Source organism: Geospiza fortis, unplaced genomic scaffold, assembly GCF_000277835.1.
Source record: "Geospiza fortis unplaced genomic scaffold, GeoFor_1.0 scaffold53, whole genome shotgun sequence".
Classification (NCBI taxonomy): domain Eukaryota; kingdom Metazoa; phylum Chordata; class Aves; order Passeriformes; family Thraupidae; genus Geospiza; species Geospiza fortis.
The window spans coordinates 9,451,856-9,470,071 of NW_005054305.1; the positions used below are offsets into that span (position 1 = coordinate 9,451,856).

General features: G+C 34.1%; 1 protein-coding gene across 1 annotated transcript in view; it reads right to left on the reverse strand.

Moving 5' to 3' along the window:
- Positions 1-4,094: 4,094 nt before the first annotated feature.
- The window catches only part of RB1CC1 (RB1 inducible coiled-coil 1), a 53,015-nt gene continuing 38,893 nt past the window's right edge, over positions 4,095-18,216 (reverse strand). The window contains exons 16-24 of the mRNA XM_031066520.1: positions 18,073-18,216; positions 15,732-15,840; positions 15,372-15,612; positions 13,746-13,797; positions 12,648-12,695; positions 9,590-9,648; positions 7,697-7,833; positions 6,073-6,143; positions 4,095-5,736 (exon numbers count right to left, since the gene is read on the reverse strand). Of these exons, the coding sequence (XP_030922380.1) occupies positions 5,659-5,736; positions 6,073-6,143; positions 7,697-7,833; positions 9,590-9,648; positions 12,648-12,695; positions 13,746-13,797; positions 15,372-15,612; positions 15,732-15,840; positions 18,073-18,216 (939 nt within the window). The 3' untranslated portion in view covers positions 4,095-5,658. The remainder of the gene's footprint in view (positions 5,737-6,072; positions 6,144-7,696; positions 7,834-9,589; positions 9,649-12,647; positions 12,696-13,745; positions 13,798-15,371; positions 15,613-15,731; positions 15,841-18,072) is intronic.

Here is an 18,216-nt window from a genome sequence, read left to right on the forward strand (position 1 = left end):
AGCTTCCAAAAATTCACTTATAAGTAAGAGCTACAAACATAAGGAATAGAAATATTATTAGTATTACATGGTCTAAAATTAAAATAAAATATTTTACTTCTTAGCTGTTTTGTTGATTTTAAAATATACAATCTCTGAAAAATTACTTCAGCCTAATTCAAGAAATCTTAGTATATACCAAAAAAGGCTATTTCTATTTTACAGCCTTTTAAAAGCAGACGGTTTTAGTCAGCTGATTTGAACTGAAAATAAATACCTGGGTTTTTTTTCTGTATAGTTACATAAAATAATGTCTCTCCTGAAGCTTAAAAAGCTATCAATTGTCTACAAAATTATCACTTGTTATTTACAGTATTCTGCACTGTATTCAACATAAGTATAACCTTTTCCTACCATTTCAATCATTGCTAAAAATACACCTCATCATTCACAAGAGACATGGTAGACAATTAATGCTGACCAGCACCCCACAAGAAGCATAGCTTAGCAGTCTCCTCGTGAGCACTTTGATTGTATTAGACATTAAGAGCTGACATTTCAACTGCTTAAATTAACTGGCTCAGAGATGGACTGGTACTTAAAACTGACTGCTACCCCTTAAGGATCCAGGATATTCAGGCCATTTTTTGGTCCCTCCTTGATAACTGGCATATAAACATTATTATGTCCTTGATAACGACTATACAATATGTAAACTCGTAAGTGTAAAATTCCAACACAGCAGAATGTTTTGGCTATATGCAACTCATAGCTCCGTACCTAAGCTTCATTAAAAAATAAAAAATGAGGCATCACTTATCAATTTTTTCTACACCTTTAATGCTCCCAGCACAGGAGCTTGTGCTGTGTGCACAAGAATGCATCCCTGTGTTCAGAACAGGTAGATCTCATGTAGAGATCTGGGGCATAAACAGGACTTATTGATCTGAGCATGGTGAAAAAAATGTTCTTCATTAACATCCTTTTGCAAACAGTACAAATTTTTGACTAGGAGGTAAGAAAATAGCTCTTTCTCAGTGCAGAAAAAAAATCTGCTACTTACTAAGTAATTTTGCCTAAGAGTCAAACCCACAGTGAATTTAAGACCAAAGAAGCAAAAGCCAGGAAAAGGAAAGCAAGGATGCCAGCCATGAATAATCTCAGAAGATTGAGCCAGAAATAAGGGAGAATTTAAAAATTACTCAAATTACAATAGCAGTTTCAATCCAGGCTTCAAAACAAAGGACTAAATTGAATGTTGAAAACATAAATTGCCAATTCAGTTGCAAACTGAAGACCCTTATTAAAAACATCACAGGATTCCAGCCCCAGCAGAGTTGGGCAAGACAACCTCAGGAGGTTCCTTACAACCTCAACTGTTCTCTTAAATCTGATGCTGCTTGAGAGCACCAACATTGAACTCAATTCTTACCCAGTATTTGGAGTATTTGGAGTCTGGGGACTAGACTTTCCCATGCTCCTCAATATTTTATGTGGATGTTGTTAATATGAGTGAGTATTAATAGAGCGACTGCTAAAGGAAGTAACTGTTTACCCTTTCCCATTTATCACCGCTGCTTCAGGACTGCAGAATGGCTTGTAAAGTGAGATAAAGAAATCAGTGCCCTTAAAATGCAGCACTGAGATAGATCACTGAAGTTTAAAAGGCTTGAGAAGGAAAAGGAGTTCTTATATGGAGAATGCTCTATTTCTGAATTATTAATTTGGTACTAAGCAGTAATTGCACTTATTAATTTTAAAAAATATTAATTCATAATAATTTATTGCAGTATTAACTATAATAATAAACAATACTACAATTAAAATAATAATTAGATGACAATTTATTAATTAAAAAATTATAGGAATGAAACAGCACTCCAAAGAACTAATCAATTTTTGCCATAGCTGCTCATAGCCAATCTGCCTTCTAGCTAAACTCCACAAAATAAGGCTGCAATGTAGGTCACAAAGAAAACTAGCACTGCAAAAAGGTACAGAGTAATTCTGCAGAGGGCAGACTTCCCAGTTCTACTATACAACATAGGTAACTTAGGGAAAATGTATACTTCAGTGTAAAAATGGTCCCACTCAGACCATCTTAAGATGCATCACAGCTGAATTCTAAACAGCACTAGCTCCTGACAGGAGACTGACTGCAGAGCAGTGCAAAAGCTAATATGCTTCTCAGAGTATTCAAATGGATATAGCTTTCCAAGAACACTGGAAAAAATCCCTTTTAAATTATCATATCCCTTCTGTGTTAAGTCTGCAGGACAGCATTTGCTTTCAATCAACTTTTTCTACCATTCATTTTCCTTTCTGCAGTTCAGAAAAATAAATTTCCTTTCTCTAAAGCCAGACTTTGGAATAAACATGTATTAGCAGTAGCACAAGAGGCTTTTAATTTTAGTATTTACTATGTTTCCAACATGCTGCTCCACAAAAGAATTAGGGAAATTTGAGATCATCAAATTTATCCTCCAACTTCTCCCCCATCCCTTCTGACCATGCTCCTCATCCAAATAATATAGCTATATACAACGTTTTATTATGGCGCAAGATGAAGCACATAGGTGGTACATAACAAACATACTTTCAAGAACCAGTAAGGCTGTGACATACAAAAATATGTAAACTACATTTTTCTCAATGACTGTTCAGAATCATTACTGAATATGTTGGGAGTTTGTTTGACAGAATTTCCATTTTGAATATACATAAAGATTATAAAATGAAACACATGACAAATATTCCTAAAACCCAAAGGCACTGCTGTTTATTTATATTTTTAAAATATTATGTCATGTAACAATAACAGATACATCCTGGCATTTTATTAAGTGGCAGATATCAGCAGGGAAGAAGTTTTTCTTCCCTCATAGTTTGCATTACAGCAATTTATTTTAATCAATTTATTTAGGTGCTTCCCAAGTTCACTTTCATATACTGCTCATGTGTTTCTGAGTTATATAAACCTCAGTCATGTCTTTTTATCTTAACCTAGAAATCAAGCCAACTTTCACAGTATCATAAATCATTGCTGCTACTGTCCGTATATAAGCTTAAAAGTATGCATTTTTAATCTAGGCAACAGTAAAACAAGACTAGAAAGTTTAGATGTTTTTATAGACAAAGATAAGGAATTTCTGAGATCTTTTTTATTTTTTGGCAAGGAAGTTAATTTTCAGCACAAGTTCTGTACTCACCTTACTTCAGCACTCAGGGCACCATCTCAGAGCCTACAACAAATGAACTTCATGGTATGTCATCAACACAAAGCAGAAAGACACACAAACCTTAGTGATTAATGATTCACAGTGTAAGAAAAATGTGTATTTTTGTATGCCCTAAAAGAAGGAGTGCCCCTTGTAGGTACTCTGTCATGTAGGGCCATCATCAAATTAGCAGTTTTATCCAACTTGGAAGAACTTGACTAACAACACATCCTTTCCTCCATTGAGAAATTTCTGGGCAACATTTTATTTATCTTTGAAGTAGATTATTCAATAACAAGAGTGGGGTCTTATGTTTTAGCACTAGATTATCCCTTTCCACACAGTTTCATTGCTGCTACTCAAGGAATAACTGCCCTCCCAGAAATGGAAGGAGATTCAGAGCCTCTTATCAAATCCTGATGGCTTCCAAGAGATAACTAATCCCTGCAAGACTTATAATATTCACAGCAGTAGTATCTGAGGCTGGGAAATTTTTGTCAATGGGTAAAAGACATCAAGGCTTCTGAACATTTGGCATATTAAAAGAAATGAGTTACAATATGTGTGCAACTTCTTAAACCACTTGTAACTAAGTTGACTTAAGCAACAAGACTGCACCAAATTGCAGACAGAACTGAATTCCCATTTAGCTGAAGGTCAAAAATTCAGTGATTAAAAAAATCACTGCATCATGGGTTGTTTCTCTGGTTTGCCTTTTTTATGCATTAAACCTGTTCTATAGATCTATGTTATTTACACATTTGACACTGGGCAGTACTCAACTATAGTAATACTATATTTGAAGAACAAGGCACATTAGAAAACTAATTTTAAAAAGTCAGTTCATCAGCTAGTAAATTTAACAACCAGGTAAGAAGGCAACTTGACGAAATGACATTCTGTTTTCCACAGATCAATTGTCTTAGATTTATTTAATCAAAGATATGATACAGTTACAAGCCCATGCATTTCATAAAAATCTGAACTTAAAATTTTTATGGAACAAAATTTTAAATAATGCATATACAGATGTTTCTGGGTATTCAACTGGACTGGTTAGTCTAGATAAATATTATTTGAAACATATGAGCAGAAGAATTGAGATTTTCATGTGATCGTTTCTTTATCTCTTCCTCTTCCACTCCACACCTGAAGATAAATCGCAGCTGAATAACTCTATGGATTGAATCCTAGGCATAAGCTCATAGCTGAACTCATAAATTCACTTCCCATTGGTTACATATTTATAGTACATCCCTTTTATACTGTTATTAAAAACAAAATAAATAAGACTACATTTTAAAAATGTAGGCAGTATAACTATGAAAAATGTCATTTATGCATTTAATATGCTGACAAAATTAAAATTTCTGTCTACTTAAATTCATTTTTATGATCACAAGGTAACTCTTGTAATTCCCAAATACTTTTGAAAATTACTACCTCTCATAGAAAATTTGGGTATTTCTACGTAATGAAACCGCTGGAGAAATCATAGAGAAGATGCAACAGATTAACATAAAATAAATATTAGAGATAGTATTTAAAAGGCACACAAATACTTCAAACACATACAGTTTCAAATCTTTATTGTTTTAAAATTCTACATGTCTTTTACAATTACAATAATTTGTTACTTAAATGACTCTTGTATGGTTAATATACAATGAGTTTTTTCCTGAAACTCAACCATGAAATACAATTTCATCAATATGATTTTTCTAAATAGATTAATACAAGACTTCTGTTTTGTTGGGAAGAACAAGTGCTTCACCTTGAATAAACAGCACAGGTGTCTTCCCTTCAGAATCTGTGTGATCAATCCATCGAAAGTGCTTCTGAAGATTGCAGATCTAACTGTGACTGATTTTCAAAATCAGTCCACCAAATTACAAGGGTTTTTTAACATTAAAGAGCATTTTCATGTAATGAAACAAGCTGCAGTAGTTATTTTTATTCATCTACTGAGGCAAACTCATGTTGAAGAAAAATTATATGATTATCTGCATGCAATGAACACCCTCTTTAAATAGTTGATGAATTTTACACATATAAAGAATCTGTTAAAGAGTGCAAGTACTTTGATAATGATTTCACAAAAGGACATATGCTGGTAATAATGGTAACTAACATTTAACATCTAAATACAAGCTAATGTATATTTAACAGGCAATTAACATGGCAAACAAACCATGTTTCATGTGGTTGCCCTTAGAGAAAATGAACTCATTTGGTCCACACTCTTAAAGTTATCTGGGTAAAAAAATCGAAGCAGTTAGGGCCAGAGTTTTTGATGAATTTCTAAAATGTCACCTGTTAAAAAGTAAAAGCAGTACATCAATGACGTATCTTGTCACATGACCTCAGTATAAAAAGATGGCCTGGTATTTGGAGCGATGAACAAGAACTGAAGGACAAGTCAAAAAAGAATGGAGACAGAATGAACTAAAAATTGGTTGTGTTATACTTTCTTGTTCCATGGTACTGCTTTCACTCTGTAGAATTTTGTACCCAAAGGAACTTTGAATCTGTTTTGTGCCTACAAAAAAAGAGTAAAATAATTAAAATGTGGAATTATTCTACTGATTTTTGTACTTTTAAGCTCAAACTGATTCCCACTACTCAGTATTCAGGAGACCCTTAGGAGTCTGGCAGGGCTCTGGACAGTGTGGATGCAAATACCCAACCCACTGCTTGCTCAACTCTTCTGGGTCCCTTACTCTTGCAATTCACTGACTCAAAAGAAAAGCAGGAATAGCAGAACTTAGGACAATTTTCATCTAACTTCTTATGCAGAGAGAATTTGTCATAACTGTTAAAAATACTAAAATATACTTTATTAATCAGAGATGATTTCTCATTCCTATTTTCTTACCTTTTTTGCCTGGCAATACTCCTTTTCCATCACTTTTCCTAGCACCCACGGTCTCCTAGATGCACCTGATGCTAAAGAGAAAACGTATGTAATATTTTGGATAAGCAACCACAGGTATCAGGATATTCCATTACATTTTCATTAAAAGCAGGTGGGTTTTTTAAACAGTTAAAATAAACAAACAAACATTAAGTCAGATTTAAATGCAACATTTTGGTGGCCCTTAGAACAATAACTTGCAGTACCTAGGCTGACACTAATTTTAACGTATCACAAATACAAATAGTGTTCTGAATTTCAGTTTCCCCACTTCCCTGATGCAGGAAAAGAATCAAGACAGTTTCCTGAAGCAGTGAGACAGAGACAAATGTGTCCCTCAGCCAGCTGTTAAGTCTTGATATTTGTTTTATCTGCAGTTTTCTTAGATTTGAGATTAACTCTATTCAGCAATTGGTAAGGACCAGAGCAAGCTAAGTCCATTTGAAAACAGGTCAGTGAATTAAGTACTCACAGTAACATACAAACTGACATGGCTTTTATCTTATGTATGTCAAAACCCAGTAAGAAAAGTCTACCGTATTTCACAAAGCTGTGTATGCACTACTAATGGCATAGGTCAGAATATATTACATCTGGAAGTAAGACAGGCATTTTCCCCTCAGGTTTCACAGATAACACATGGCACAGATCCCTCAGCAGACTCACAATCCAGTTAGGGTTTAGTGGTCTTCTGCAGAATACACAGTTATTCAAGATCTATCATCTTTCATCATAACTGCAATCTACAGTGAGTCTGCTCAGGGAAATTATTTGACAGCTTGTGACATGCAATAACACAGAAACTTTCACTGATAAGTTAGAATACAAATTTTCTTTTGATGCATATTCTTAGATGTTTTTACAAAGTTGGGAGCACAGGTGGGTTTGCAAAAAAACACAGTAGTTTAAAGACATCTCCATTAATCCACTTCATGTAGAGCCCATGGTTTAGTGCAAAGCATTGTTATTTTTCCTCATTTAAGAAGATTTTAATTTTGCTAAGTTTAGATAGCTGCCAAAAAAAGCCAACAAAAAGCCTTGAAAATTCTGGGACAAAAAAAAGTAAATGTGTCATCAACTTGAACATAAAGAAATACTGGAAGTCTTCTCTGAAAATATTATAATAAATACCAGTTTAATTTGGTGGAAAAACAATGAGCAAAATATTGCTTGCAAACTCCCATATACTGTTGTCTACATTTTTTAATTTATTATTTATGCTGAGTAGTTAAAGCAGCCTGATGGGAATGTTAACATACTCTGTGTGTGTACTAAATAGGCATATTCTCCCTCTTTTTTTTTTCCACAGCTTACTTTGAAGATGCAGATATTTTTTCCCAGTTTTCCAAGATATTAACATCTATATAAATTTTTAATTTAAAATGTTCTGCTTTGAAAAATATTTTGCACCACAACAAGTAGTAAAAGCTACAAAGATAGCTGACAACTATTATGTGCTTCTTGTATTTAAAAGTATGTATGTGATATATGTATCACATACATACTTATAAATCACTTAGTGTTAGAAAGTTAAGACTGTTAGTTGTAAGAGGAGATAATAATTAGAAAAAAATCTGACACTTACCACACTCACCTGGTTTGAGATCCAGTGCAGCAAGGGACTCTGAGTGCAAGAAATACAAGGTTGGGCTAACAGTAAACAAGACGTAGTTGTCATGCCTTTCATCCAAGATAATGAGTACCAAATCCCCAACCTGAAAACTAGGGGAAAAAAGAAAGTCACAAAACTTAACTAAAAAAAAAAAGCACAGAAGCTTAAAGCTACATTAATTACACTACATTTTTTCCCCATGTATTGCATGAGACAGACTAAGTTGAAGAGCAGCAGACATTTCCATGTGCTATGCCAACTCATATACATTTCCTATTTTCTGAAGACAACAAAAGCAGGCTACCTTTAAAAAAATGTTTTTGAAATGTTCTGCACCCATCAACTCAAATTCTTTTTCTCAAAAGAACTTTCATTTTTTCTTTAAAACACAATCAGAAATATCTAACTAAATGCTAGTGTTTCAATTTTATATTATTTTTATTCACCAGTATATAACGCAACCATCACTGTAGTGGTGTTTACAAACATTCTTTTGTTGTTTTAAACTGAAGCGAAATCGAACACAGAAAAATACAGCAAGAACATTCATGCAGCTTCCAATCTAAAAATTTTAAGCACACAAGACAAAGAAGGGATTAAGTGTTTATCTTTGATCAAATGATAAAAAGCCAAAGAAACACTGTGGCAACTGTACATAAAACATTTTAAAACTCTGCTTTTCTGACACCAGGGTACACAAAAAAGCAAGTTCTCATGCGAAGTTTCAACTACAGAATTCAGAGAGCAACTTCTGTCTCCAAACTTCTTGTTCCACGGTGTAAAGTGTTGCAAGTAAATTATTTACCCATTAATGAAAGAAAGTCTAAATTAGCTACAAATTAAGCATTAGATCACAAGGGAGCTCTAGGAATAAATATTACTACTCCCCTGGGGATGAGGGAGGAAGTGCAAAGAAAGTGAAAAACTTCTCCATAGACGGAGACTATAGATACACCGACAGTTAATTGAGTAAATCTAGAGAAATTTAGGTGATCATGTTTAAAGTTCATTTTTGGATTTAATAAACAATACTCCAAACTCTTCTGCCTACACTTACTATGAAGACAGGCTATATTGACCTAAAAACATCTCTACTGGAAAGATGAATTCTTCTTTCATACCATTTTCCTGCTCAAAAACTACGAAGACACTTGTGGCAATTTTCAGATGCTACAGGGAAAAAAATTATTCTTCACCTCCTGATCTTGTTACAGCAAAAATGAAAACTGGTGTAATTCAGAAAACATTAATAGAAAAATCTGTGCAGGTTTTCTTTCTCCAAAGATTTTTTTATATTATTCAAGTAATATATAAGACTAATATTAATTAAGAAGTTATCTGTAGCTTTTATATTTCACAAGAATACTTCTTTTTCCAGCAACAATTCTAAATGCAGCTGCTAACAGATTGGTAATCCCTAATAAAATGCTTCATTTGGTTTTATTTCATTTAGTTAAAGCAAGACAAGAACTTGGAAGACTTCAGGAAGGCAAGACTTCTCTTGAAATATAATACAGCACTATGCATATTCAGAATGAATAGATTTCCTTTTCCTTAGACTTCAAGGTTATAGGCAAACAAAAAAGTCATCTAAAAAAGCCTCAGAGAATTCTAGAAATCCTATGAAGTATGGAATTCAAGAAAGTCAATGACAGAATTCAAAAAGGCCATTTCATTGTTTATAAAAAGGTTTTATAAAATTTGATTTATGCTCAACTGAGACTGTTCAATAGCTGATGGCTAAATTATAGTGATCTATGCATCATTTCACCACAGAGCAAGAACAGTAGAATTATAACATTAACTATACACTTATTTTATTGCAAGCATATCCATCTGTTTATATGAAAATTAACATGTACTTACTCTCTAATTGCTATTTTTTCAGAATGTCTTGAGGATACTGATGACATGCTTTGGGACATCTATAAAATGAGAAAAAGCTATAAAGTACTGGCAAGCTATGATGAAATGTACATTGAAGGTAAGAGTATGGCAAGATGATTTTTCATTGATTTCAAACAGTGCTAGTCTTGCAGATTTTATACTCACTCAGAAAACCCACCATACTTTTGATATCCTGTTCTGTAGTGGGTTTGGTTGCTTGTGGTTTGGTTTTGGTTTTTATTATTGTACTTTTCTTTTAATAGCTACCTTTGATTATAAAAATTCCTGCATAACTAACTTCTCCCTCATTATTTAAAACTGGGAAGGGCTTTTCATATCAGTGCCACTGAGGATTTACTCTGGGCATACACAAGACCTATGATAAAACTGTCCATTCTAACAGAGAAGTCACTGGCACCAGAAAAGGCTGATGGTAGAACACCACAGATTAAACATGTTTATTACAATTAAACTCTAGATGTTGAGCTTCAGATAGTCTCTCAGTTTTTCTAGTCACAAAATCTCAAGTTTATTGTAATCAACAGGGCAGCACTCCCTGGAACAAAACTGGAGTCAGATTTACTAAGACCAAACAAACGTTCAATTCTGTAAGGTCTTGGGCATAAGAATTATTTCCTATATGTATATTTGCTTTTAATTCTGTTTAAATTAATAAAATACTGGCACATATAACAACTTCAATAAGACAAACTAGACCTAAAAATAAACATAAGTGCACACAAAGTTTCTACAAGAACTGTGATAACAAGAAATGACAATAGGTAATTAATGCTACTTCTATCCCCAAAGGAACACCAATCCCTTGGGTAGGCAAGTACCTGGGGAAGCTGTTCAGACATAAATGTATCAGTTCCACTACCCTCTGGTAACCTCCTTACAACACATAATTCATAATTGCTCCACAGAAACTCTGACTAGAGGTCCAGCAGTTTTTCCATCCATTCTTACTTCCTGGACCATTTATACATGCTATTCAAAATCTAGACTGCTCACACTTGAAGTTTAGCATGTTATTTTTCAGCTGTAACTCAGATATTGTTCCCTACAGAGAATTTCCTTCCTATTGTCAATCTTGCCCCCTGCCTTCCCCAGAGGCAGTACCAGCATATTTTTGTATGAGCCTGAAGCCTATTCACAGTACATTTTCTTCATTTCTTCAAAGAATGGGTGCAAATTGAATGCAGTGCATCACAGAATGCTCTCAAATTCTGATGACACCTTCAGCAGTTTTCTTTATAGGATCCAACTTCAGATTTTTTGTTTTATTTTTATTTCTTATTTTTACATTTTTAGAAGTTACCTTTCTTCCTTGAAAAGGTTGCAGCTAGCATCAAATTTGTCAAATTTTTTTAGACTGTTCAGAAAAGTATTTGAGAGTTCTGTTCTTTTCAGATATGAAGACCAGATATTCTCTTGCTATTATTTCAAACTGGAGTAAGTGTTAAATGAAAACACAAAATAGCTTGATTTCTATAGTTTTCCTTAACTTCTAACTTAAAGAAAAACATAACAAACTAGAATGCTGAGAATAATTACATTAAAACCTAGTAAGGAATGTTTTATTAGTACAATTGTAATAGCCTTTATACAGAAAAAATTGCTCCCTTTCTCAATAACTCATTTACTGTAACAAAAATCCTGTAATAACATTCCAAGTAGTAAAAGGAGCTCCTTTTTGCTCCTTGTAGAAGTAACGCACAAGTTCTTCTGCAAAAGCCAATGACCTATGAAGATTTTCTTTTTCACACATAATGCCTTCTGAGCTCCTTATCCGAAGTACCTCAATAGAAATAAACACAGGTATTGAAGTGTTGATGTGTATCTCAATTTTAGAAGTGCATTTAAAAGGAGGGGGAAAGGGAAAGAAGGATGAAGGGACACATACTAAAAACTCACTAAGTAAAAACTCACTTTATAAGTAAGGAATTGAAAAGATATGACATTCCATTCAGAAGTCAAATTTGAATCGCTTTAGAGACCAAAGAACCACCAACTTCTCCTTCATGGCTTTGTATTTACCATAAGAAGAACAATCCTCTATTTGTATCATACACAATGTTTCTTCCATTTATTTTACTCTAACATGACAAGAGATCAAGGGTTTGATTCAGGAAATCTACAGAAAGGTTTGGAAAACTGTCTAGGTGTATTTTGAGTTTTATTGTAAAAACTACACTTAAATAAATTCTGCGTATTTCACTGACATTCTGAATTAAAAATAATCCTTGAAAAATTATACTTTTAGATGTCTTGCCATCTCTCCTTACACCTGGTATGAAGTCTAACTTCCCACTACAGAGGTATCAGCTCCTACCAAACTTTTAGGTATCACCTGTCACTTAAAGAAAGTGTGATCTCCATGGCCAGTCCAACCAAAGGATGTGCCTGTTTCCTATACACCCAGAAATTTTTTTAAGACTCAAAATTGAGACCTGCTAGCACAGATAAAGTGGGAATAAATAATAGGAGAAGAATTTATACTACAGGAATCGAGGGCACTGTCACTAAAATATTTTTCCATCCATAGGCATTTACTGTAGCATTTCATATGGTGGCTGTCTGCCTACATTTCCAGCTACTAAGCAGAATTACAGTTTCACACCTTACCAAGGTGGCAGGTGCAGTTTTCCCAAAACAATCTGTAAGTTATTCTTAACACTCCCAATTATGCTTAAAGTGCAGGCATATTTATATTCTTGTAAACTGGCCTTTAATCTACTGCTGCTGAAAACTGAGTAATGGTGCCCTGGAAATTACCATCCCATTACCCCAACTCTGGATGGTCTGTATTCTTTGGGAAGAAGTCACTCTCCAGTCCTGCAAACCTTTTTCCATGAGAAGACTAAGCTCATGTACATCTGGAAGGTTATCAGATTACCTATTCACCACTCGCCTTAACACTTAAAATATTTTTTAAATTAATAAAAAAACATTCTTAGATTTAACAAACTTAGTATTTTTAAGCTTTTCATTTTTGTTTCATGAGCCTTAAAAAATGGATTGCACAAATACTTACCAATCTTTGATTTAATCTCTTATTTTCCTCTTCTTTCAACTGCAAAGTCTAAAAGAAAATCTTAATCTGATTAACTGGATATTATACTTCATACAGTACAAACATTTTTTTTAAGTTCTGATATGACCAGAGCCCAACTACTTGTACAATACTACATCCTTCAGTTCTAAAACAATTATCAAAAGATCTTTTGACAAAGACGTGCAAAAAACCCTTGAAGTCTAGGAATTATCCTAGTGCTACAAACCCCCATGCTAAGATTGTACCTACATAGTCATACTTCTCTTTCAGTTAGAAAAAACCACGTAAATCATAGAACAGCAAAACAAATGTAATATATTACTATGTTACAGCTTCTACCCATGACAAATCCTTTGTAATCAAATGACAGAAAAAAGCATGCATGTGTTCATAGTCCGAAACACCCACGCAGTTGCTTCATACAGTGTCACAATCCATTAACAGAAAGCATTCCTGTTCTTTATTTGGTTCCAGATTTTAATCCAAGTGATCCTAAAAAGCTGGAAGCTAATGATACCTTTTTTTTAAAAAAAAGACTTCAAAAAGACAACTGAGATGAAGTTAGATATCACTGGCTAGTTAAAAATTACTAGAATCTGAAATACTCCAGTATAACTACTAGAGGTTAACCTCATATTTTACCAAGAATACAGCCTATGAGGAAAAATTACCCATTTTTATGAGAAAGTGGCAAATCAATCTTAAATCCTGTCCAGCTGTTTTGTATTTCTTAATTAGAAAAAGAAGTTGTAACTTTTTTCTATATAAATTCTCTGTATCAATGATCTGTCACTCTTAAAAGAGTGACAGATCAGTCACTTGTACTAAAGCCCAGATAAACATAATAAGGATAGGCCAGGAGTAATGTTTTAATAGTTATCTTGAATTACTTCAGTGAATTACAGTGATCCAAAAGTACAATGAAAAAAGATTCCCTGAAATCATATTTACAATCCCTGCAGACACTATATTGCCACTATCAGAGCATATAACTGACCACAGCTGCTGAAAACTTCACATGTACATACTTTTAAGTACTTAGTCATAAGTACTTAACCTCACAAACAATCTACTCACTCTTTCCAGCAACATTATCCTCTGCTTTTCTTCAGACATATGAACATTTTCACTAAAAGAGAAAGAAAATGGACAGGTTAAAAACAAACTTTTTTTAATAATCAAAAATTGTCTTTTCCACACCCACCTGTTATCTCCACTCGGTGAAGAGTGTTATATATTTGCTAGCACAGAAGAAACCGCATAGAAAGACACTTAAGAATCAGCATCAATATTTCTGGCTGGGGTTTTGGATTTTTTTTTCCTTTTCTTTAATCCAAGGAGGTTCTTTCTTGCAACAAGCCAGTGAATTTTCAGCCACTGATTAGTTTATCAAGCTACATCAGGGCATTTCTTGGTATTCTGCATTGTTTTCAAGACACCAGGATGAAAGATACAGCCCCACACGCTTTGACAGTTAATCCCTGATATTGCAGTTCAGCTCCATCATGTCCCATTTTCCTGGTCTATAGTTCAAAGGCTACTAGGGAGTATTCTGAAGTGCCCTGGTACTCTCTGGTAGAGACACTAATGTGAACTTGCTACTTGTTGCCATTCATCTGTGCGATAAACTCAGTACTGGGGCATGATAAAACAAATGCTAACATCCCGAGTAATATAAACAGTAATTCCTAAAACAGTTATAATGTACTTTAAAAGCAGTTTAAATAGGGAAGAAATAATGATTTTCTAGTCCAAACTGATTTGGTTGAGAAAACAGACAAGTTTTGGGATGAAACATGCTATAAATCCAATCAAAATAATCAGAAAAGCTAACAGATTATAAATAAACCATACTAATAATTACTTCATTTCAGTTAAAAGGCTGTTTAGGTCTCATGTAATAGGAAGCAGTCAACAGAAACCTGTGAAAGTTTCTGTCTAATCATAGACTGGGCCATAATTTTTTTGTTCACAAGCTCACCTTAAATTTTTTTTTGTACGTCTGTTTTGAGAGTGCAGGAGTAGAATGATTACTACAGGAAACAGCTCTTTTTTTAAAGATGGGGTACTTCCTTCCATAATTAGTGCAAGTTTGGACTGGCAAGGACAAACTGGTTTCATCTTCACTTCCACAAAGCTGTTAAGTACTCTGGGTATATGATTCTGGGTCAGGCAGCATCGGTTGTGATGCACACTGACTAAAGTCAACGTAAGTACATCTAACAATGTTGCTCTTGTCCTCTGATAAAAACCTTGCTCCTCTTGTGTGGCTGCCAGTCAGTTTTCTTGCTTCTGTAAAAGGTATGGAGGGAAGCCTGGGGTTCTTTAAAATGCTAGTGGCATGAAAGTGAGACATTGTTCAAAAGATGTGTCAGTAACATGCAGCCTCCCAGATCATTCACCATTACAGTTTTCCTTCTGTTTGACTTAAGTTTTGTATACTCAGGTATATTCTTTTACATCATGATTGTGGGGCCAAGTTTCACCTTGAAGCTGCATACTTCAAACTCACCAAACCCACACATTCCTAATGATCGTGACACCACAACTGTATATACATGTATGTTTAAAAGACTATTTTCAGGAAGAGCATCAAAGGCAGGAGGAGAGTTAAACACGCTCATCTGTACTTCACACTGCCCAAGAGCACACATTTCCAGAACAAGAGCATGCTTTATATCTGCTCTGATGATCCATACTTACTGCACAGCCATCATACTGGTTTCCATCGTGGAATCCATTCTCCCCTCAGCCCCAAAGTCAGCAACCAATCTCTCTGTGTCTGTGGGCACATCAGCTGCACAGGCTCCACAAGCTTCTGACGCTGCTGCCAAGTAGGTTGATGGAGAAAAATTACTACTTCTCAGTTTATTAACTTCTTCTTCAAGTTTCTTCTTCTCTTCAAGTAAGCGAGCTCTATCTTCAGAAAGTGTTTCAATCAAATCTATGACATAAACAAACAGAATTTCTTTTAATTACAGCAACACTAAGGATCAAAACCAATTTGCAAAGAATGGAACAGTCCTATTAGAAAAGATGAAACTTACTCAGAACTTTGCTTACCCTTATCTTTTTCTTGCTGTTGTGTAAGCACTTTTAATTTGTCACTAAGATCATTAATTATGTTTTCTTTTTTCATTTTCTCTCTTGCTAGAACAGTGTTAAAGTTGGTCTGAAAACAGAAAGGAATTATTACTGAAATAAGGAATGTACTGTAAAAATGTAATCCGAAATAGTACAAAAGACAGCATGCATTTCAGTTTTCTACGATAAAAGAAATCAAAACTTTTTTACTTATTGCTTTGGTGAAGAAATAAAATGCTAGTACATTTTATTTTTATGTTTGTCTTTAAAAATTTTTTGTAATTAATTTTATTTTTAACCCTCTCATTCCCTCAAGCCTGATACATACAAGTAGTACAGTAAGAAATAATTTAAAAAACCGTAAGTTGTTGATTTTTCTTTAAAATTAATACTTTTTATTCCAGTTAATGTAAATTACACGAGCATTCTATATTTAAAACAGTTACTTGAAGGGTTCATATTATTAAGATAAAGCTGAACTGCATCCAGATATGTTACATAAAAAGAAAAATACCATTACCAATACAGTATAAACTGAATTAAAAATACATTTCAAGTCATACATTAATTCTTCAGTAAACAATTAATTATTGCAAAAGATACACAGGAATCCTAGTTAACAGCTTGAATAGGTGAACATAAGAAGTGGCCAGCATAGCCTTCAGTACCAGTCTAACAAATCTTTCCAGTTCTTCAGTCCTTCTACTGACCATTGTGCCCTTTAAGTCTTAGGGTGCTGCTGAAGAGACTGACAAAACCTACTAACAACCATCTATTAAAAGGATATTTCAAATTGCTTTTAATTCTTCTGTGACTTTGAAGATTCTCTTGATATATGCCTATCAACTCTTAAAATGCAAACTGTTTGGTGGGCTACACAACTTACATAGGGCACAGTAGCCTTTGTTATATGTCTGCATAACAAAACTGTTATATACATATATATATATACATACATATATAGATAGATATATATATATAACTTTTTTATGTCTGCATAACAAAAGCGTAAGTGACACCTCTAAGGAAACTTCACAGAGAAAAAAAACCACAAAGAAGACAAAGGCAAGACTAAACAGCCAAAATATTCAGTCATCAGCAGAGGCAGCAAAGTAAACTGTCAGCACTGACTGTTACACCCTTTTTCTGGGTTTGGGGTATTTGTTTGCTTTGGTTGGGGTCTTTTTTGGGGTTTTTCATTGTTTTTTGTTTTTTCAAAAAGTTCCAGCTTTCCCTGGAATTTGCTGTCAATGCCTCAGAACCTTCCCTTCCATGCTCTGCTGCAGAAATGAAGAATACTATTAGATAATGAGGAAAATGGAATACTAAGAAATACTGGAAAAATAAATCTAATTATTACCAATCTAGGAAAAAATCTCCTATTAGATTTACTACATAAGGCTAACTTCAGCATTAATGCTTGCAGCCCAATTGCAGTAAGACCCCCTTCTTTATAGCAATCTGCAATTTTGTGTTCCCTACTCCTGCATCAAGTGATTCATATCATTCATTCACCAAGCTGGCTGATCACCACCCTTGTCTCTTTGTCCTTATTTGATCCTACCACAGCTACAGTAAGAAGTGCTTAAAAGAGAAAATCCTTTCTCAGTGTTTAAACGCAACAAAGCTGCAGATAATAGCTGTTACTAACAGACTTAATTTAAGAACTCGAGACTCATCTACAGAAACTAAGAGGCTCAAGATGTTTTGAAAGGAAAAAAATGTGTGGATACAGATGTAAAATAATAATCCAGTGCAATGTGATTTTTCGTCAAGATAAGGACTACACAGTAAAGTTTTATTCATAAAATGCATTGTTTGAACCTCAAAATACAGTATGTTTATGCTTTGAACCCCAAAACACCACCTTGTCCATGGTAATAAACTTTAAAAGCCAGTGAAATACTAATTGATTCCAGATTATTATTTCAAATAATTAATTTAGTGTTGTCCACAAATTTTATAATACCTGGTATCTTTCTGCAGTTAAAGAGATGAAAGAATATAGATTCCAAGCACTTAAGCAAAAGAAGTCACAAAAACTGAATCTGGATTGCCAGTTGTTTTGTATTTGGTAGCGTCTTTTGGGGTTTTTCCCCCAGTGGAGTTTTTTTGTTTGTTTCTTTGTTGTGTTTTTTTTTTCTTAACGCTTAAATGTTTGATTACATTAACACATCATATCCTGGTTTCAGATAATCACACAAGTTTAGAATGTGGAAGTGTTACACAGCAGAAGAGAAAAACTGTACTCTAACTTCAAAGCAGCGAAAGAATCCAATTGTCCTGGGAGCAAAAACAATTTTTAAAAAATCAGCTTTACCTGCTGCTCTGCAGTGAGCGATGTTCTGATATTCTGCATTTCTTCGTTCTTTCTTTTCTCCTGTTCTTCAAGTTGCTCTAAGAACTTCATTTTTTCTTCCTGAAGCTTCTCCTGAAGTTCAGCGACTAAGTTTGATTCAGCAGA